At 41.5% G+C, this 21,895-nt stretch overlaps 2 protein-coding genes across 3 annotated transcripts; one reads left to right on the top strand and one right to left on the bottom strand.

Annotated features, from left to right (window-relative positions):
- Positions 1–1,171: 1,171 nt before the first annotated feature.
- On the top strand, positions 1,172–15,966 carry klhl43 (kelch-like family member 43). Of its 2 annotated transcripts, XM_085395311.1 has the most exons (8): positions 1,172–1,367; positions 8,375–8,506; positions 8,594–8,914; positions 9,294–9,442; positions 10,906–11,252; positions 12,002–12,301; positions 12,501–12,676; positions 12,992–15,966. In XM_085395311.1, exons 3-8 carry the CDS (start codon positions 8,601–8,603, stop codon positions 13,785–13,787), a joined length of 2,082 nt encoding a protein of 693 aa, XP_085251437.1. In that variant the 5' UTR covers positions 1,172–1,367; positions 8,375–8,506; positions 8,594–8,600; the 3' UTR covers positions 13,788–15,966. The 2 variants fall into 2 exon arrangements, with proteins under 2 accessions (XP_085251437.1, XP_085251438.1); XM_085395312.1 differs by having other exon boundaries at positions 8,375–8,914.
- A 1,300-nt stretch (positions 15,967–17,266) lies between these two features.
- Positions 17,267–21,663, bottom strand: rpl11 (ribosomal protein L11). The gene is made up of 6 exons (XM_085395313.1): positions 21,641–21,663; positions 20,871–21,021; positions 19,876–19,982; positions 19,445–19,576; positions 18,023–18,133; positions 17,267–17,349 (listed from the first exon to the last, which is right to left on the bottom strand). Exons 1-6 carry the CDS (start codon positions 21,644–21,646, stop codon positions 17,320–17,322), a joined length of 537 nt encoding a protein of 178 aa, XP_085251439.1. The 5' UTR covers positions 21,647–21,663; the 3' UTR covers positions 17,267–17,319.
- Positions 21,664–21,895: the final 232 nt, after the last annotated feature.

Raw genomic sequence — 21,895 nt, forward strand, 5'->3', positions numbered from 1 at the left:
TATAAAAGTATTAGTTTGTTTTCCACAAAAAAAAAATGAACATAAAAAACTAAGCTTATGGCGTAAACTCACCCCATCTTATTCAGTTTGGCTACCATACCCCCAAACAGATTAAGCTTCACTAAAGTAACATAAAAAATGTTCATAAGCACAGACAAAGCAGAGATGCTGTCAACCACAGACTGACTGGAAGGGTCACTTTAAAACAAGAACACCCATTCATTGAATTCCTCTATCAACAATTGTTTCCAGGGGACCAGCTTCAACATTTCTGAATGCACTTGCATATACTGTAGCGTCTCCAGGAGCTTGTGTAAAAAGTCACAAATGTCTTCCACGTTAAATGTATTGGTATCACTGACTATGCGATAACTTGGAGCTGGATGTTTTCCTCAGAGTTATGTCATAAGATTCATTCCTAAAACTAGAGTGTTGGTTGACTTACAGTTAATTTATTCTTTTATACAAAGGAAAGCTACTTTCAGCTACCTCCTTATTCACAAAGGGTCACCACAGCAGTTAGCTTCACATGTTTGATTTGGCAGATTTTTTTTTTTTTTTTACACCAGTTGCCCTCCTGACATACGCCAAGAGGATATGTGTCTTTTCTTGGGATCAAACCAGGAGTCATTTGCTTGCTATGTGATATGTGAACCACTGCATTATCCAAGCATCTCATCAGGAATCACAAACCTGTAGCTGTCTGGTTTGTTTGGATTTGAATTGCTGATATTTATTGAGTGCATGTTTACGTGAGACAACACAGGTGATATTTTTATATGATGTCAATTCTGTGCATGACTCCAGTTGTCAGTTTTTGTTGCATTTAAATTCCAGGCACATTTATTACTATCCACTAAACACTAGACAACTTAATGTTTGCAGTAATCATAAAATAACTATTGAGCCATGCTAACCCTGTTTGCTGGTGTGAAAAAGCTGAGCAACAAACTAACAAAGAAAACAGACACACAAGAGAGAAGCCAAGTTTAACACCTGACACCCTGAGGTCCCAAAGGAGGGAGGGTGGTGGGAAGAGAGCAGGCCTGTTATGGATTCTATTCTAGGAGGGGAGGGGTGATGAGGGGGTGCCTGTATTTGGAAATGGAGGTGGATGCTGGAGAAGGGAAATGAAAGAGGAGGGTCTGAGGGGGGGTTGAATCATACGTTACAGCTTTGTTGGGGACCCTGATACTGACACACAAACAGTCACATACACACACACACAGCACTGCTGCAGATGGACAGAGGACAGAGGGACGGAGCTAAGAGGAACCTGTGAGTGAACAACCACCCATAACAAAGAAAGACGGTGAAAGAAGACGAAAAGGAAGAGAAGAAGAGCAAGAGCGAGGCCAGAGAAAGAGGTAAAATACATTTAATTTCAATGCTTAACAGCATGTTGAGGAGATTTTATTAAAGTGAAATAAAAACAAAACACATATGAAATTATCTCAATATGAAATTATGCTATTATCATAAAAACTAGAATTTATTCTAATCTTTATATTTAACTGTTGAGTGGAAACAATGTGAAGAAGCTGCTGCTGGAATATTACTGTACCGCAGGGGGTGTTAGAGCACACACACACACACGCCTGTAGTGCTGGTCAGCTTCTATAAATACCCGTATGAGATAAGCAGAGGAATGCAGCCACATGTGAAAGGTGATAGAAGCCGGGAGCTGCTGTTGTGTCGTGTGGATTTATGCTGCACAGGTACAGGTGACATAAACGCAGTATAGCACAAAGTATAGCACACAGTTATTATGGGTTATTATTACTGTCACAGTATGTGAGCCTGTAGTTGGTTGTGGAGCCCAAGCATGAAAACAGCATGAGCCCACCTGTCTCTGTAGCTCAGGTAAGACCTCAGCAGCTTTGAATCTTTTCTCTATTGACTAATTTCTTTATTTAACGATGAATGTTATAAATGCAACCATTTCTACATTGAGCTGATCGCCTTTTCTTGAGACTCTTGGTTTAAAAAGTTTGATTGGATTTTCCAGCACGGGCAAATTTGTGATCAAGATTTCAAACAAAGTGAAACAAACAGAAGATTCTAGCTTGTAAGAAGAAGAACAAACGTGTGAAATTCTCACATCAATATTTATAATTCGCACATGAGAGCTGAAGGCTGTGAGAGACCAGATAAATAGGTTTACCCGGCAACAAATGAGGCAGAATTTACACACAGACACTGTAGATGTCTGTATAAAGGTGTTGTTTATGTGTAATCCAGATTAGGGATATCCTCTCCACGCACACTATGGAGAAGACTGTGTGTGACGGTTGTTCCCAAACAATTCAGGTATGAATCAGATGGCTTTCTATTTCTGTCCGTGGAAACAATATCAACGACCAGTTTTAACTCTGTAAATAACGCCGATGTTTCAGACTATAGCAAGCAGCTGATCGGTGAAATTGCTCTAAAATCAGTCACTTCCTGCTGAGCATCAAACAGCAAATAATCAGAGCATTTATATATGAATTATATAAGTTATTAATTCAAAATTATACTTTAATAAATGAAAGTTTGCTGACTTAAGCTGCTCTTTATGCCAGAGAGAATAATTGTGTGTGTTCACTGTGGATGTGAGGAGTGCTGCTGCTCCTCCTCATCGACAGGTGCTCTCCGTCTCCTAAACCTCCCACACTGTGATCCAGTCACAAAGGGCAGCAGATAAATTCACACTTAATACATAGTTGTTGTTTTTTTTAAATTGGCACATTAGAGTTTTTTTTCCTCTCATAAGTAGTTTTTCACTCCTGAATCACTGCTGATTGAAAACACATCTCTAATCAAGTTTAAAAACAACAAAAAGGAACAATAAACACACTCGGAAAATCAGAATCTGTAGACTGCGCTTGTGTTGTGCAGCTCTTACACGTTTAACTGAAAAGACGCTGCTCGTTTTCTGCAGAGTGACAATTATTGGATATAATTTGTGCTTCTTTGAGAAGTGCGACACACTCAGAGCAGCTTCACAGGAGCACAGAGCTCAAGGTTTAAAAATAAAATTTCAGAGCTGAAGCTGGACCTCCAGTGCTTAGATTACCAGCCTCCTCCTTGTATTTCACAGTAAAATAGTTCCTATTTCTTCAGGTGAAAAAGCACGTGTGGCAACAGCAAATTAATACAGTTAAAAAGTGTTTTCAACATCATTTAAGATGTATTTTTCTTTTCCACCAGACACAAACAAACATCTATTAGACTGCAGAGAAGAAACTGTGAGGCTCATTACAGCTCCATAACTTCAATAATCAAATTCAAAGAAAAGCAGAGCTGAAGCTGAAATGGGCAACAATGTTAAAAATGTTTATGTTTGTAAATAAGAAAATAATCAGCCCACAGATGGATCATGTGATCACTGGCAGCGATTCAAACTGAACTCTATTTGTGTTCGGCTGCATGTTTACATTAATAACTTTCAGAGTAATCTATTACACATATGGGCTGATCCGCTTTAGTCCAGAGCTTTTATTTAACCACAGGAGGCAGGATCTTCTCACAGTTTTTGTGATAACACCTGAACTCAAACTGATTAATGCTCAATCTTGTTGTTTTGAAAGAGGTATATTTGTTGTTGTTGGTGGTTGGAGCTGGGGGTGGAGGTCTGGTTCCCAGTACGGTGGATGACGGAGCAGCTGCTCACACCTCTAACCTTGGTCCCAGATATTTGTGACAGCTGACCCACACAGAGCAAAGATTATTTTCACAGCACTGAATCACTTCGTTAGCAAGTTTGTCTGAAATCTTGATTTTAAAGATGTTACATGTTAAAGGAAATGATAGATGGATTTATTTATGTTTAAACTACGAGAGCACAGCGTCAGCTAGTGGCTTTTTTTTTATTCCAGATGCATTTATATGAAAGAGAGTGGGCTTATTAATATTTGTGACAGGCCACATTTAGTAAATTACACTTGTAAAACATGCATTTAAGTAATGCTTCAACATTTAAGCTAGGCTACTTTCAGCTGCTTCCTCTTTCAATGGAGTCACCACAGAGGATTTGGCTGATTTTCCCTTCCTGATTCAACCTCAAAGGGATTTGTGTATCCTCCATGGACTGAAGTGGGGATCTTTCATATGGTAGACAAATGTATAAATAACTACACTGTGTTTAACTTTTGAAAGGGAATGAAATTCAGTAGCCTGCAGAGACTGAAGCTACTCTTCTAAACTAGTTAGGTTAAAATACCGGTGGACGTTTTTTCCCTTTAGGATTTAGGATGTAGGCTTTGTCTTATGAGGAAGAACAAAAACTGTCCGGTGTTCAACCATGAGCATAAAATTGTGTAAACCAAGAAAAAGGTGCTTAATCAGATTTAGCTAAATAGCAGGCGTTGATTAGCCTGAATGTGATTAAAAAAAAACTGCAGTTCCTCTTACGGCCACTTGAGGCTTGCTCCTAAACTGAGTCCCCATAAACCTCCAGGTTAAAACATCCAGCTTCACAGCAGGAATAAACCTGCTTACAGTTTTCTGTGGATAGTTTCTCTCTGAGGGGCGTGGCCACCTTCACTGACAGCTGTTGGGACCAGTAACCAGCTGTTGCATTGTCACCTTTGCTAATTAGAATTAATGAACCATGGTATGCTATAAGACAGACTTTCCTTGTGTTAACTGACAAAACCTGAAATCCCAGCTGGAGTTAACAGGTATGACGGTGCTTATCAGCTCTCCCTGTTAGGCTTCCATTATCACATGATCATAATAATAAAATGGTGATAAAAATCATTAAAATGCATAGTCGTTGCAAAAAGAGATTAAGTCACAGAAAATGGTTAAATCTGGTGATTTATCGCACTGAGCGGTAAAATAAACATTTTATTGTTTATTTATGTTATGGCAGAGTGCGCCCTCAGTGCTGCTGTTTATATCTGAGACTTAGAGCTCTGATAAGGAGACGTGGAAATCGCTTTAGTTTGCCAGCAGATACAGAAGTAGGTATTCCTGGTGTGTGTTCTGTGCTCTGGCAGCTGCAGCAGTGTGAAAGAGACTCGCACTCAGTTTGGGTTTAATCAATATTCCGATTACCAGCTTGAAGAATCTGTATTGCACTTACATCATGCTTTAAATAAAAGAATTAGTGAATACCTGGGTCTGTCAGACGATTTTAAACTGTGAACATAACCTGCTCTTGACCAGGTTCTGTGTTCAGCATATGTTACTGCTGTGATTTAGCCAGGCACAAAGACACTGAAAACTCTGACTTTAAGCTTGAAATAGCCCGCTGAGCCACTAATCTCACTTCATCGTGCACCCCTTGGGGCCTCTGTGCCATGTTTATGCGATTTTTATGGGACTGAAAAAGAAATTCTTACTTTATTTGAAATTTCTATAAGTAAAAGTTTGCATATCTTTTAAGATCAGGCTGTAAATTTTCAATTTTCTACATTTACGTTTGGTTTTGTCTTCATATCTCTGCTGATGCTTCATGTTTTAATGGCTCTGCGTTGCTGTTACCATCAAACTGAAGGGGAGCGGCCAAGGTCACAGTCACAGAAACCCTGTATAGACTCACAGATCCGAAAGTCTGTGGAGTGATTTCACTCTTCTTCTTCTGATGTATGAGGTTATACAGCAGCTTAGCAGTCGGCTAAACGCTACTGTTTCAACTGTTTCAGGAGGGATTGCAACACTCCAAGTGACCATTTGTAACTCTGAGCTCCTCCTCTTCATATGACACCAACAACAGCTGCTGCTCCGTCCTGTACTATCCCATCTCCCACCATTGCCCGTCCTTATGTGGAGCCCAAAGGCGCTATTTAAGGGAGGAGGGTGGAAAGAGCGGTGAATCACGTCTGTGGTCTCGGTGGTTTCACTGCAGTTATGTTTGAGTTGTGGGTGTAGGAATACTTTTTCCATGAGGCTAGAAGTTAACCGAGCCGTCTTTTTGATGAGCTGAGAGGTTTGACAGCATCAGATTACAGATACAGTAACACTGGTGGTCGCATCAGAGGATGTTGTTAACGATTTAGATCAGCCACATTCTGCAGCAAAGGAAGCATGAGAAACATAACGGAGGCAGAGAGACAACATCATTAATTTACACCATCTAAAAAAGCTTAAATCACATTAATAACATGTTAGAAATAAGCTCATATATTTTAACATATTAAACCTTACTACGTCCAGTCGTTGTGCAAGCACACGTTCATAAGTTTTGCAGATTATTTTGCTAAGAGAGCAACAGTTACACCAAAAATGACAAATTCTGCTTCTTAATGCTTTAATGGTTTATCCCTCCTGAAATCTACACTTGTGCCCAGTTCTTCACTAAACAAAGGAAATGCGGACTTACTGAACATGTTCTGGAATGACAACAAGGGCAAAGCTGCTATTTCCAAGGCTGTGTGGTTTTATAACTGGCAGAGCTCGTTATCAACAAACTGTGAGCCAAGAACAAAGATCACCGTCTCTGTTTATCGCTGCATGTCCACAACACTTTAAAACTCTGCAAACAGAGCAGGGAGGCCTCTGCGTTTGTGTCACTAACATTTATAACCGTGTCATCGTGACCTTCGCTCATTCACTGCATCGCGCACGAGTGCAGCAGCTGATGTAGAAAATAGCTGCATATAAAGCACAAAGCAGACACGCCGAGTTTCAGATGAGGAGTTTTTATCAAAAGATTTGAAATTTGTTGTTTGTCCTGCATCGTCAGAGAAGGATGTGTTTGTCAGTGTGAACCAAACAGTGCCACACAAAGACAAAAGACACAAACAGACAGATTCTTTGCAGTAAAGATTGCTAATATTTTCTTTTATAGCTTTTTCTCCCAATGGATGTTCATACTACACCAACGTTATTAAGTAATAGATAAATGATTAAATGATGTAAAAGTTCCTGGGTTTTGGTTGTTTTTTTTTACTATCTACAGTAGAAATAATCAGTTCTCATTTCACATTTATTTCTTACAATTTTGGCCCAAAGCTCCGTGCAGATACATTTTTTGTTTTACCAGAGGAGCTTTTCTTTATCGTGCAGAAAAACTGAGATGTGCTGTTGATATTGCACTTCTTATTCTTATATTATTCTCAGAGATTAAATGTGCAGTCAAACTTCTTTACACTGACAGAAAGGGGAGAGTCCGGCCCACGATGTAAAATGAGTTTGTCATCCCTGATTTAAGATATATAACCAACCAAACCAGAATAAGTAGAATCCGAAAGCTTTCAGTGAAAATTGTTTGTAAACAATATCCCAGACCAGTTGCACAAATACATTTATGCATATAATATACAAGATGTTACTGTTTTCAGCTGAAAAGACAAGACGACACCCTCCATCCTTCATGCACAACTGAACCTATATGCTTTCAGCATATGCAGGACGTCCCCTATGCAACATTTCTACTCTTTGTTTATTTCAGACACCCTCTAACATCCATGTATCGCCTCCTCTCGGTCACCTCACTGCTCTGGCAGTTTGTAGAGCTCGACTCATTGCGAGCGTGACTAAGATTCCCCGGTCGCTTTGTGAGTGAAATACGGAGCGTGTGATGTGCAACAGTGGGCCACTATAAACCGCAAACACCGCCCCGAGCCGAGCCTCAGGACACATGCAGCTGTCATTCACAGCTACAGACGTGGAGTTTGTCCTCGGGCGAGCCTCTGCGGGATTTGGAAAAGGTTCTGATGATCAGTCGGTGTTTGTTGTGTTGTGTCAGAGTACTGGTCATCTGTCAGTAGGCGGGGAGTGATTCTGAAGTCACCATAATACAGAGACTTTTGAAAAGCTCGTGGATTTTGTGATACTGTAAACAGAAAATGTAAGAAGTGGATCCAAAGTGCTTCGTCAATATGTACAAAATATAAAAACTGCGATGTTAAACAAAATTTCAGCAATAATGAAAAAAAATGTATGAGAATAAAATACTGGAAATACCAGATAACAATAACTATAAAGGAAACTGGGATGATGTAACAGGACTGTTTACACCAGAGAGGGAAATCACATCATGAAGCTTCAAGCTGAGTCACCATTTTAAAACTAGATGTGAAGACTGAGGGGTGGATTTGATTGGTTGTTAGTGAATGAGTGTATCCCAGGTGATCATCCATTCTGACTCTGATAATGACCATAATCCAAAAGCTGATCGGCAAAGTGTTTGCCGAGGTAGTGAGGGAGGGACCTGAGGGCTGTTTTCCTTGCTAAGCAAATTGAGGCCTGGTCAGCACTTGAATTTGAGAGCACCTGGGAAGAGCAGCTCCTGTAAACCTGTGGTCAGCTGTGGCCCAGGAGGCAAAGTTGGTCATTGACCAACTGGACGGTTGTTGGGTCGGTCATCAGCTCCCCCAGGCTGAACATCAAAGTACTTGGACAAGTTGGTGAACTCCAAATTTCTGCTTCTGTTTTCTTCCAGGTGCTGTGTGCTGTGTTAGAGTGAAACCACCAACCTACCCAGCTATCAACACTGATCCAAGGCTGCTTCACTGAACACTTATTTTCCCCTAAAGAAGATCAAACCAACTCGTTTGTACATTTTATTGTAAAAGTAAGTTACTCAGTGGGTGAATTTAATAAACTCAGTCATTAAAGTAAAGATCGACTAAAACAAAGAAAAAAAACACATCGCCCACAGTCCAACGATGCCTCCCAAGAAGAAGGCCTCCCGTCCGAAGAAGGCTGCCGTGGAAACCATCTCTCAGGTCGCCATGGAGGCTGTTTCAGCCACCTTGAAAGTGGAGAACCGTGGCGACGGTGTTGTGGTGATGGAGAGCGGGGTGAAGAAGATTGAGCAGATGGCAGCTCTGGACATCGCTCAGCTGAACAGCCTCAACCTACCCCTGCCGCCGCCCGTTATCAAGCCCGGAGAGAGAGGCCTCGGCCTGGGCAGCGAGCTCACGCGACCCCTGCACGGAAACGCCCTGCTGGAGGAGCTCAGCAAGATGCGCCAGGAGAAGTTAGTTTGATGCTGACTGCTGCATCACACTGTAAAACACTTTCAGTTAGTGATAGAGTAATATATGTTTTTGTGCAATAATTTAAGTTTACAGGCTGCTGAGGCACACAAGGGTAATTTCAAGATTCAGGCAGAATTTCATCAATAAAATTTCAAGGAACTGAAAAACTTTTATTGGCACTTTACAGTACGCGCCAAAACAGCATGATACAATATAACCTTCTTAGGCTACAGCTATGATTGAGTGCATTGCAAAACCCACACATTTAATGAATCTTTCAATTAAACACATCAGTAATTCAGTTATGGAACGATACAACCTGGGAAAATGACCAGTTTAGAGTTTTATTAGAGCTTTCTTCTTCTTTGTTCCTCCCAGGTTCCTGACTGATCTGGAGTTGGCTTGTAAGACAAAAGCCTTTGATGTCCACAAACTGGTGATCTCCTCAGTCAGTCAGTACTTCAGGGAGATTCTGGCCAAAGACCCCAGCATGAAGCGCCTCGAGCTCCCCTCCCTTTCGCCTCTTGGTAGGTTCAATTCATGTTAAGACAAAGCTTAGATTCTTACATGTAACCTTCAAATAAAGCTTACAACATAAGTCAAACTCCTTTGGCCACAGACTTCATGCACCTCATGACGGTTACCAGGCCAAATGTACAGCTTCTTCCTCCAAGTTTGTTACAATGGCCAATCACAGCATCTCTTATACCGATGCTACAGCAATAACATCTTAAAAAAAGAGAGTGCGTGTTAATAGTTTTCTGTCTTTTAGATGTTTTTGTTGAATCATGTCGTGCTGCAGACTATTTAGGCAGATACCTTACACAGCCATTACTTCAGTGTCTCGATGACATTAAGGCTTTTTAAAATTCAATGATAAAAAGACAGAGGTGATGGTTTTTGGTAGCTCCACTGAGACCCCCAATGTGTATGTAGATTCCCTGGCACAGTATGTTGAGCCAACTGTCACAAACCTGGGGGTCAAAGTGGACTGTGATCTGAAGTTTGATAATCAAATTAAGGCAGTGGTAAAATCTAGCTTCTTTCACCTCAGGCAGCTGGCAAAAATAAAGCCAATTCTTTCACGGCAGCACTTTGAGACAGTGATCCACGCCTTTGTTAGCACTCGGCTGGATTACTGTAATGCACTTTATATTGGGGTCAGTGCATTATATATTAGTCATCTACAGAGGGTGCAAAATGCCGCAGCTCGTCTTTTAACAGGCACTCGAAAGTTTGAGCACATTTCCCCTGTTTTAGCTTCACTTCACTGGCTGCCCATTTCTTTTAGGATTCATTTTAAAATTCTTTTATTTACTTTTAAAGCTCTCCATGGCCTAGCTCCATCTTATCTCTCTGAGCTGCTACAGCCTTATACACCCACCCGCTCTCTCAGGTCAGCTGATCAGCTGCTCCTGAAGATACCCAGGACTGGGCGTAAACTTAGAGGAGATCGTGCTTTTGCTGTAGCAGCTCCCAAACTGTGGAACAAGCTTCCTTTAGAGATTAGACAGGCCACTTCTTTACCTGTTTTTAAGTCACTCTTGAAAACCCACCTCTTTACCCTGGCCTTTGACACCACGTGAGATGTTGGTTTTTTATTTTAGTTGTTTTTAGGTGATTCGATGCTGTTTTATCTTGTTTTTGTTTTAACATAGGGCTGTTTTAATTTTATGTTTTAATTTTATGTTTTATGTGTTTTATTTATTTATTTTGCTGTTTTCTGTTATTCTATTGTTTTAACTTATTTTCTGTACAGCACTTTGTTCCTGTGCTGGGTATTTTAAAGTGCTTTATAAATAAAATTGGATTGGATTTACATCCTATGAAGCAGAAAAAAATCAGTTTTTTCAAGTATAAATGGCAATAAAATGTTAAAATAAAACAGTTAAATAAAACAGTTATCCATTGCTCCTACCGATGCATGACACTCCTTATCTAAACAACTTTCTTAAGTTCTTCAGTTTATGTGGTGACTCCCCATCTGCAGGTCTGGCCAATGTCATCACCTTCGCCTACCTGGGTCGCGTCCACATGTCCCTGTACACCATCAGCTGCACCGTGTCCGCCGCCGCCACCCTGCAGATCCCGCAGCTCCTCAAGATGTGCGTGGACTTCCTGCTGGCCGAGCTCAACGTGCAGACCTGTGTCTACATCTGGAACATCGCCGCCGCCTACGCCCTCCTGCCTGTGTGCGACGCCGCCCGCCGCTTTGTGCTGGAGAACTTTGTGCAGTTTGCAGAGACACCGCTCTTCAACCAGCTGACCCTGGAGCAGATCTCGGCCTTCCTGCAGGACGACTCACTGCTGCTGCCTTCAGAGGTCACCGCCTTCAAGGTCAGAGGTCAAACATCGTGTTTATTTGTTAATATAACATTGTTCCAGCACCTCCGGCTGAATTAATCACAGCTGCGGTTTAATCTTAAGTTTATTTTAATCCAAATTCTACTAAAATGCTTCTTACTGTGAATTTGGGGGAACATAATATCAACTTCTCAGGTGAGAAGTAGTGCCGGCTCTTCTAGGAGGCGACTCCTGACACTTGCAGTGTTAACTCGCTGACCCTCTGGGACTTCCTTCTATTTTCATCCAGGACTAAAAACAGGCCCCAGACCAGCTGTTGAGAACCCAGCACAGACCCATCAATCCAAACCAGTCAGCTGCAGGTCGGCTGTGAGCATAAGGCCCCAAGTATAACTCCTTGCCTGTTTATTAATATTCAGCCGCATTACAAACTTAAATAGACAAACAGCTGAGAAGAAGTGATTTTATTTATAAACTGGACCATATGTGAGTCTGTGAATATCTCAGTAGATACATTAAACTGGTACCATCTCCGGACTGGTTTAGTAGCACAACAAATTACACATACTGAATCCAAACGGTGAGTTATTATCACAAATCATATTAATTAAACCTAAATCATAAGTGCCAAAACAAGACATTTTAAAACTTTTTCATGACAAACAGAAATCAGGAGATGTGGGTTTCCTGAAAAACTATGGCCGCCGCAGGACTGGAAAATGAGAGAGTTTATGCTAAATCTTTAAATCTCTCATATCCAGTGATGTCATCTCCTCCTCCAGCTCGCCATGAAGTGGCTCGACTTTGACGCCTCCCGTCAGGTTCACGCCGGAGAGCTTCTGTCGCAAGTTCGCTTTGAGACCATCCCGGCCAGCGAGCTGGTGAGCCAGATCCAGCCTGTGCCGCGCATGATGCAGGACCCCCAGTGTCACCGCCTGCTGGTGGACGCCATGAACTACCACCTCCTGCCCTACCAGCAAAACACCCTGCAGTCCCGACGCACGCGGGTCCGCGCCGGGCATCAGACTCTGCTCATCGTCGGAGGGCGTCCGTCTCTCACCGAGAGAGCTCTGAGCCGAGAGGTCGGTGCTAAAAATGTGTGACTATACTGAATAGAAATAGAACAGAAATATCCTTTATTGTCCCTCAATGGGGAAATATGAGTGAGAGGACATGTAGTTTGATCCTGGGGCTGAGATGGACTTATTTGCTAGTTTTGTACTCTTTATATTCAGTTAAAACTAATAAAATGCCAAACTGACCTTTGACCTTGGCATTTAGGTGCTGTGGAGGGACCCTCGTGACGGAGGAGCCACCTGGCGTCACCTCACCCAGCTGCCAGCAAAGAGCTTCAACCAGTGCGTGGCTGTGATGGATGGTTTTCTGTATGTGGCGGGAGGAGAGGACCAGAACGACGCCCGAAACCAGGCGAAACACGCCGTCAGCACCCTCAGCAGGTGGGAGCAGGAACAACCAGCAGGACGCTCTCAGATATCTGACTGTAGTGAAGCTCACAAGGGGGTTAATGCTGCTCTTTGATTATATCATGGTGACTTTGATAGAAGATCACGTCTCAGAAAATATTAAAGTAATAAAAAGAATATTACTGCAGAACATCTGGAAAAACATTTATAACCAATACATCAACAGGACCTTGAGATCAGTAACCCGTCCCTGCTACTTTGGTTTTACCTAATCAGATATATTAGAGCCCCACTTTTCCCTGAACGAGCCTTTAACTGACTCTCTCCTCATCCATTTCCCTACATCAGATATGACCCTCGCTTCAACACCTGGCTCCACCTGGCCAGCATGCGTCAGCGCCGCACACACTTCTCCCTGGCTGCCAGCGGCGGTCGACTGTTCGCCATTGGCGGGCGCAACGTGGAAGGTCTCCTGGCCACCAGCGAGAGCTACCTGCCCTCCTCCAACACCTGGCAGATGCGTGCCCCCATGGAGATGCCCCGCTGCTGCCACGCCAGCGCCACTCTGCCCTCCGGAGACATCCTGGTGACCGGTGGCTACATCAACTGCGCCTACTCCCGCTCTGTGGCGTGCTACAACGTGGAGACCGACACCTGGTCCGAGAAGCCTCCCATGGAGACGCCCCGCGGCTGGCACTGCTCCGCCACCGTTGGAGGGAAGGTGTACGTGGTGGGAGGAAGCCAGCTGGGGCCCGGTGGAGAGCGGGTGGATGTGCTGTCAATGGAGGTCTACTCTCCTGAGAGTGGATCATGGAGCCGGGCCGCCCCGCTGCCTCTTGGTGTGAGCACTGCAGGTCTGTCCTCGCTGGCAGAAAAGCTGTACCTGCTGGGCGGCTGGAATGAAGCGGAGAAACGCTACAAGGCTGCCGTGCAGAAATACGACCCGGCCACAGACAGCTGGTCTATGGCCGAGGATCTTCCCGAGCCCACGGTTGGAGTCTCCTGTTGCACCCTGACGCTCCCGCATCGCCAAACACCGCGCCGGCAGCACCGCAACACCCCGGGCAACGAAGACCAGCAGCAGGTCGCCAAGAACCGAAGTAGAGAGAGCAGCATGTCTTCATCACAGAGCACCACCGCATAGGAACACCGAGGAGGAGAGAGACCAGAGGAGAGCAGAGGGGGTCAACCTCAGGACAACATCTGGATCATGTCTGATGTCTTTTCTGAAAAGTTTAGTAAACGTCACAATTTAAGAACAAAACAGATAAACTTAAAGGTACATGTTGTAAATTTCTACATTTTAAAAAAGTTCCAAACCTTTTTGAAAAACGATCTAAAGTTCTGAAAAGCTGCTATGACTTTATGTCCAAAGCATCTGTGTTCTGTGTGTAAGAGGCAAAGTAGGGCCGGGCCAGATTTTTGTGTAATAACACGATGTGCTGCAGCAAGTCAGCGTAGCTTAACCAGCCACTAATTTAATAAATTTAAAGGTATTTACTGTGGCTGTCAGGAAAAAGGCAAAGCCTGTCGAGGAAATAGGGGTAGATCAAAAGAAAGATCAAAAGTAAAACATCTCAATTAAAATCTCAACAAACATCAGTAGAGTGCTGCCCCCTGCTGGTGACAGGTTTAATTAAAGGGTAATTACAAAAAATACCTTTAAACTGCCGCAAGTGCTGAGTAAATGACAAAATAAATGTAAACATCTGAGAAAACATTTACTCAAACACTCAAATGTGAATGTAGACATGGTAAAGTCACACTTATCATGCATATTAAGTTCATATTAACAGAAGTGAGCATACTCAGCAAACATTATTAAAACAGCTATGGTGACATTGCTTTCAGGTACGACAGAGGCCACAGACCGTCGAGGAGTTAAATACACGTGTCTTTGTTTTTTTGTTTTTTATATAATGACGTCTGATCGACAGTCGCACATCTTCCCCATGTTCACACACTGGTGCTCCCACAGTTTGAGCCATCACCATTCATCTGCATGTCAACTTATATCTGATCTGATTAAGGTGAACTAAAAGTGTCTCTGCACCGACGTCAGCGTTTCCTGTGATGGACGTTCAGTAAGAAATGGGCTCCAGAGTGTTTCACTTCGTTCAAATCGACAATCTGACTGAAGATTTAAACATTTAAACTTGCAATTATAGGCAGCTAACATGAAAACATGCAATATCCAGTACAAGTGACAGGGCATGTATGTAAGAATAAGAAGATGAAATACTTTATTTATCCAAAAAGTAGTGAAATACAAACAAAACACAACAAAAGATAAGATCACGGGCTCAGACGCTATAATCTATTTTATTGTTTTAAAAATTGTAAGCTGATTGATTTGAAACTCAGGTTCAAAGTTCCAGTCTTGTATTTGTCCAATTTAACGTCTTCAAAGACACATTTCTGTCCACGTGCGTGTGTCCTCCATTTTTATGAAGTTAGAATCTGAGCCTTACTGATGATGCAAACAACCACAGCACCCGAGCTGTTTTAAAAAGAATAAATAGGAGACTGCATGGTCCAAAGGAGGTTTAAGGTGGATTGGAAACAGAAAAGGTAACGGATGGATGGGAAGGTGGAGCCGGTGGAGGAAGAGAGGCGACAGGTGGATGATGAAGGACGGATAGATGGAAAAAAGGTTATCTGTGTCTGGGGTGGTTTGATCAAACGTCGCTGTGAATCCGCAGGTTGTGCACCAAGATGTTTCTAAGCCAGCGCGTGGCTGTCAAAACAAGTGTGAATGTGTGTGTGAGTGTGAGAGAGTGATGGCAGGAGTGTGTGTCTGCTACAGCGAGAGAAAAAAAACTGACAAAAACTGCAAAAAATATGACGATTTATCATCAGGAAACTTGAAATACTCAAGATCAACTCAAGAAAACCAGCAACAAACGATTATGTAGTCAAGGATTTATTTATTTAATATTTAATTTTAAGTAGTGTAGCTTAAACGTAACAAAAAAGACAAAAAATATGCAGATGCAGTGCCTGGAAAAATATATAAAAAAAAATAAAAAAGGTTAAGCAACTTGGCTTCAACACTAAATAATTAAGTTTCCCCAAAACATAAAAAAAAAGCATAAAAACCTGAATAAAAGGATAAAAATATACAAATAAAGAATTAAGTGGTGTCACGGCTCACCTGTTTTAACTGAAACTAAGACAAAGTGCAGAACCAGTGAGACTCCAGCAGCTGTGGAGCACTTTCACAGATAAATACTCTGCATCCTGCACTTTATCTGATTGGCTGAAGATGTGTTTGGGTGGTTTCTGTGGAGTTTCACTGAATAAAGACAATCTGATCAAAACAAGTCGACTCTGCCTGTTGTTTATTGTGGACACTCTCTTTTTTAGACGTCACGTTAGAAGTGGAGACACGAACGACTTACTGCTTTTCAGGGCAGAAAATCAGTGCAGGAAACATGACTGCACGATTTCAATAAAACCTAAAAAATTCATTATCCTTGTCCCTCGTAAACATGAAACAATAGTTTTGAGTAAAATGCAACAAAAATATAAAATTAAAAATGTATTTGCTTTATATAGATGTATGCGCTTGGTATAAAAAAAATTAAATTTTATTTGACCAGATTCCTTTTTAATTTACATTTTACATCACCCTTGTGTAACAGAGTTACATGAAGAATTTACACAATCAAATAAGTCAGCATTTTGGGCATAAATATATATTTATCATGTGCAAAAACACAGGTTTATCACATGCAACATGGCACTGTGCAGGAGCCTGGAAATCGTACTGAGTATTTTGCAGGCATTTAAAAGCCTTAAGGATAAATCACAATCCTACTGAAGTCAAGTGTCTTTGATCACGATCAGTTATGAAGCATAAACCTTCGTGGATCCACCCACTAATCCAGCAGGAGTTGTACCTGCTCCTCTGTGCTTGGAGAAACAGGAAGAGCGCTAGCTGAGCTCTGCAAAGTGAAGGGTTGTCCTTTGTTGCCATGGTTTCTGCTTCTCAACCACCTCAACACTTCCTGTTACACAGTGAGGATCGTTTTCTTTAGCATGTGATTTATCATAAAGACTCATTTTGCAGAACACGCATTATGTTTATTTCTTTATTAATGTGTCTATTGCATGACGTGAATTATTGCTGGTGTCACAGCAGGGGTACATTTAAACTGTAACTCCTCTAGTATTTTAAAGAAGTTGCCTTTAAGCAGTTTCATGTTCTTCTACTGCTGTGAGAATGTTAAGCAGAACTGATTTTATTGTTCAATTTTAATGTCTTGTAAATGAGACACTGAGTCTCAATGGGACTACCTGCATAAATAAAGCTTAAATAATAATAAAAACTATTAGCAAAATAATGAAACTGCAACTCGGAAATCAGAATACCTCGAATGTTGATAAACTGAAGGATGTTAGTACTTTTATCAGAATTTTATTCCAGTTTTAAACATGTTTGCATTTAAAGTGAGCACATTAAAGTACTACTGTACGCAAGTAAAATTAATGCTGCTGCATTTCAGAAATTAACACTTAAATTTTTCCCTCATAATCGGCACAACATTTCTGCATGTCAGTTTTTTTCCCCTCCCACAATCAATTAAAAGATCTGAGAAATAAAAAACACGAGACAAAAACTTATTTTTTCCCATTTTATTACTTTGTTACAAACAAGATCAAAAGGTGGTCCTTTACTTGCCGGGGAGGATGATGCCATCGTACTGAAAGAGAGGAGACGAGAATGAGAGGTTACACATGAAGGAATTTGAATTTTCAGAAGAACCGTTTCACTCAAAAAGGACGTGAATTTTTAAAAAGCTGCAAAACTTTTAAAAATAGTTTAATTACCCTTTTCAATAATTCAAAAATAATAATACAATCAGCCTCCTCTGATTCAAAGGTGCTACTTTTCAGCAAATTATCCACCAAATCTTATGATACATGTTCAGCATTTAACTTGAATTAGAAGTTCAACAAATATCAGGGTTTCCCCTTCAAAATAAAGGTTTAACATTTGAGCTTTGAAAGGTTTATGACACTCAAACTGAGTCAAACATCCTGTTCCTCCTCTTTGTCGCTTTTAAGGAGCGTTTTCTAAATTTCTTTCTTTCGAAACTGTTTAAAAACTTCAAAAATTAACGTCAGCTATTAAAAAAAAAAATGTAAAGAAGCACCTGCTATGACCAAATCAACCCAACCTTCACTCATGCAGGTCACTAACAGCACATTCTCGTTCTTAACAGTGGTCTTATAAAAAGGTCAAGCCTCTACAGGAAATGAGCTGCACACCCAGTGGGAAACTCTTCCCCCTGGTGGTGAAAGTGTTGCCCTACAGAGGGTAATTCTTCCATAAAGGACACGTAATCTGGCAGCAATCAGGATCTGTGTACTCACTTTCTGCTGGAACCAGCGCATGGACTCCTCTTTGCGGATGCGGTGCTTGAAACCGATGCGGCCCCTTTTCCGCTTCTTGTCGGCGATGCTGAAGCCGGGTCTGCCCAGAACCTGAACGCAACAAACAGGGGAGAGCGCTTCAGAAAAGGCTCCGAGCAGCATGGATGCGCGTCTGTGAAGCCAAAGCTTTGACCTCAGTACAGCCCCCAAAACAGTTTTCAAAACTTGATTCGCTTATGAAATAAAAACAATCATTTAATACTTATGAATGTTACAAAAACATTAGCAAATATTGGCTGCACAGTGCACGACTTCAATAGGAGAAAGTAAACTCCATTAAAGCAGAGCTTAACTTTTTATGTACTGCTTCAGTTAAAGACGATCAGCTTTGTGTGTGATTTCTAAATCAGACGTCACATCCGAGTAAACAGCATGCAGCTGTGAGTGGGTTTATAATGACAGTCTATGCAGCTGCACCGCACTTCACATTCAGCTGTCACCACATTAAAATTAAACTAGGCTGTTTTGTTAAAAATTAACTTTCTCTTCGTGTCTTTGCTCACCTCCTCTGGTGGGAGGTCTAAAGCTCAATTTAAATTAGCGTGTTCTGTGTAGAGAGTACGATGAAGTCTACACCATTTCCAGCACTTATATTTGTGTGACTGTGCTGTTTGTTACACTGTGTATAAATTCATACTGAAGTCCTGTCGATTTCCTGATTTGGGATTTCAAAAGAATCACCTTCCTCAGTCAAGTTTCCTGGTATTTTTGGAAAATTGGATTTACATTAAAAGTACTAAGAAAAAAAAGAAAAAAAAAAGGCTGAAAATCTGCGTATCGCAGCCCTGAAGACAAATTCTCATTTATTTTATTATACAGCAAAACCTGTCAAGCTGTATGCTATTTTTTCACGCTAATTTTTTTTTTTTAGGTTTCGGTTTTAAAAGGTAAAGAACTTTTGTTCCCCCTCACTGATTTAATTTAGTCAAGCTTAAAATATTTTTTTGTGGTTATAAAATGAGCAAAATAAATAAATAAATAAAAAATAAAAAATGGAAGGACAACATCAGAACAAAGTCTCTGTGCCTCACTGCAAAGGCCACACTACAATGATGGCATCAAATAAACTGACATGAATATAAAACACTGCTAAACATAAGCACTTGAGACAAACCTACTGCAGGAAGCTGCTCCGAGGATTAAATGAGTCAAATAAATCCCCGTTACATCGTATTTATTATGATTTGTTGTCTTACTGTCATCTAAAACCATAAAACCCTCAAAAACCTTGAATGACAGGTCCAAACAACATCAAGCACCCACACACGAACAATCAAAGCAAAAGGAGACAAGTAGCCGTTACTGACCCACCAAATAAGCGCTACAATTATCTACTCTTAAAGGCATTTGAGTCTTCCTCACCACATAGAAGTCCAGACCGTAGATGCCGATGCTGGGGTCGTACTTGATGCCCAGATCGATGTGCTCCTGGATGCCGAAGCCAAAGTTTCCGGTGTCGGAGAAGTTGTTCTTTCTCAACTCGTACTCACGCACCTGGAAGCAGCAGAGGAGAACCGATTTACAGCAACAGCACAAGAAAATTCCCCCAAAACACGACAACAAATCTGAATATTCATGTCAATTTGAATAACTCTACATTAATACAAATTTTTTTTTGTGAAGAACGATGAATTTTTTATTGAAAAGTTTTCTATGATTTTAAATTTTACTCTAATTTTAAACACTACAATATAAAACCTTAACATTTATCAGTCTGGGTAAGCGACACCAAGGGCTGAAAAGTGGAAAAAGATCACATGGATGCAGGTAAAACATGACATGGAGACACAGACCTTGAGTCCCTTCTCCAGAATCTCCTCTGCTTTGGCTCCACGGACGGTGCAGTGGACAGCAATCTTTTCATTTCTGCGAATACCAAAGGATCTCACAGTGTAGCGGGCTGCAGGAGGAGGAAACAAAAACAACCTTTAAGTCCCCATAACAGCACGAAGCGGAGTGAAATATTTCCAAAATGCAGTCCATTCCTCCTCAAGGAGGTACACATTTAAGATTAGACACATAGCAAGGGGCTACAGGAAGTAGTTTAAAAAGTTGAGCTACTACTGGCCCATCAAACACAAGGCGGGATGTGTGCCGCGGTTAATCATAACCTCTGTTCAGCTGCTTACATTTGACTTTAGGATTTGAAAAAGTCTAGTGATCATTTTTGTTTTTTAACAGTAAAATAGACTTTTCAAAGAAGTTTTCTTGACTTTAAGAAACAGGCTTAAACTCAACCGAGAACAGAAACATAACCCGGAGCCGTTACCACAGATTTGCTGGCTTGTTGCCCTCACTCATCAGCACCAGTTGTAGAAGTCAGTTAAGTGAATTATGCATATTTTATTACAGTACAACTAATAACTAAGACTAAACCACAGCTAGAAAGTGAAAACTTTGTTTTTCTATGCAGGAGGACCCGACTAGAACCTGCAACAGGCAACAATATCACTAATGTACCGGTGTGCCAAACGAGGACTACAGTCACCATCTCCTGTCAGGAGGTACGCAAGTCCAAGAGAGGCCATTGGCAAGTGAGTTTTCAAAGTAAAATACAAATAATGGCAACACAAGAGTCTTCAATACTCACAACTCAGGCCTCAGAGACCATTTCATCCCAATAGCTTAGATTCTGTTTGGTCTTACCCTCACCTGTCCATATGGCACTCTTGTGTTGTATATTTGTACTGTCCTTTATCATATACACAGGGACTTTACCTTTGAACCTGGTTGTACTGTGTAACTGTGACAAAGTTGTGTTTTTTGCTAAAGTGAGACAGACACCTACCCTTGGAGAAGACAGGGGTCTGCCCCGTGAGCTGCTCCAGCACCTTGGCAGCTCTGGTCAGTCTGTCTCCGCTCTCTCCCACGCAGATGTTCAAGCAGAGCTTGCGAATGCGGACCTCTCGCATGGGGTTCTCCTTCTTCTCACCCTGGTCCTGAAAGGGAACAACACATAGGATCAGCAACTCAAAAATATAAAACATGACAAAACCACCATCATCCAAAGTCCTCACACCATCTTAGCTGCTCCTGTTCCGCTAAAAAACCAGCCTTACTCGAGCTTCAGTTTATTCCTTCAGTCTCTTACGTCCTGTCAATGATCTGATCTACTTCAGCCTGAGATCAACACATGCCGGCCGGAGAACATGTCCGTACATATCCCCGCTGCTAATGCTACTGTTAGCACTGACACAAGAATCATACACGTCCTGATTTTTGGCAACCCCGTTAAACTGCCTAAAAACACCTCGATTAAATAACGACACGCTCAAAAAGCGGCCTGAACGTCTCTGCAATCTGAACTTTAATAGCGGAAGCGCACGGGTTCACAGAGTCTGTTAGCGGCTAGCTGGTTAGCATTACTCGCTTTCCTACTTTTAATCACTTTTCTCCAACTTTTATGTACAAATACGACCCCAGTGTGATCAACCACAGTGAGGTCTATGGCTCTGTTGACGGATCAGCCATCAGGATGAGCCTGCTGCTCCGATGACTGCAGATTTTAACCGTAACTTCACATTTCATCGCCACAGTACGACGTGAGACGATACTCACCGCCATGTTGGATCACTAAAAGAGGGCGTTTCGTTTCCGGCGACGTATATTTATAGTCGTGGGTTCACCGAAACGCGGCTTGAGGAAACATCGATGGAGAGAGCCAAGGTTCCGTGTAACGTGAAATAATAATAACAGCTAAAAACATCAACAACAACAACAAAAATAAATAAAGTTAAAAATATATCATAAAGTTAAAATGACAATAGAGCTAAAATATTAGACGTCATAAAAGAAAGTTTTAAACTTTTTTCT

Source organism: Rhamphochromis longiceps, linkage group LG22 (genome assembly GCF_057381845.1).
Source record: "Rhamphochromis longiceps isolate RC_006_pf linkage group LG22, R_longiceps_female_GT1.1, whole genome shotgun sequence".
Taxonomy (NCBI): domain Eukaryota; kingdom Metazoa; phylum Chordata; class Actinopteri; order Cichliformes; family Cichlidae; genus Rhamphochromis; species Rhamphochromis longiceps.

Coding starts and splice junctions, on each gene's coding strand:
- klhl43 (XM_085395312.1), top strand. CDS start 8,601: ATGCCTCCCAAGAAGAAGGCCTCCCGTCCGAAGAAGGCTGCCGTGGAA. Junction 9,443..10,905: donor CCCCTCCCTTTCGCCTCTTG/GTAGGTTCAATT, acceptor CCCCATCTGCAG/GTCTGGCCAATGTCATCACC. Junction 12,677..12,991: donor GCCGTCAGCACCCTCAGCAG/GTGGGAGCAGGA, acceptor TCCCTACATCAG/ATATGACCCTCGCTTCAACA.
- rpl11 (XM_085395313.1), bottom strand. Junction 19,983..20,870: donor GACCCCTGTCTTCTCCAAGG/GTAGGTGTCTGT, acceptor CTCCTCCTGCAG/CCCGCTACACTGTGAGATCC. Junction 18,134..19,444: donor ACGGTCTGGACTTCTATGTG/GTGAGGAAGACT, acceptor TGTTGCGTTCAG/GTTCTGGGCAGACCCGGCTT.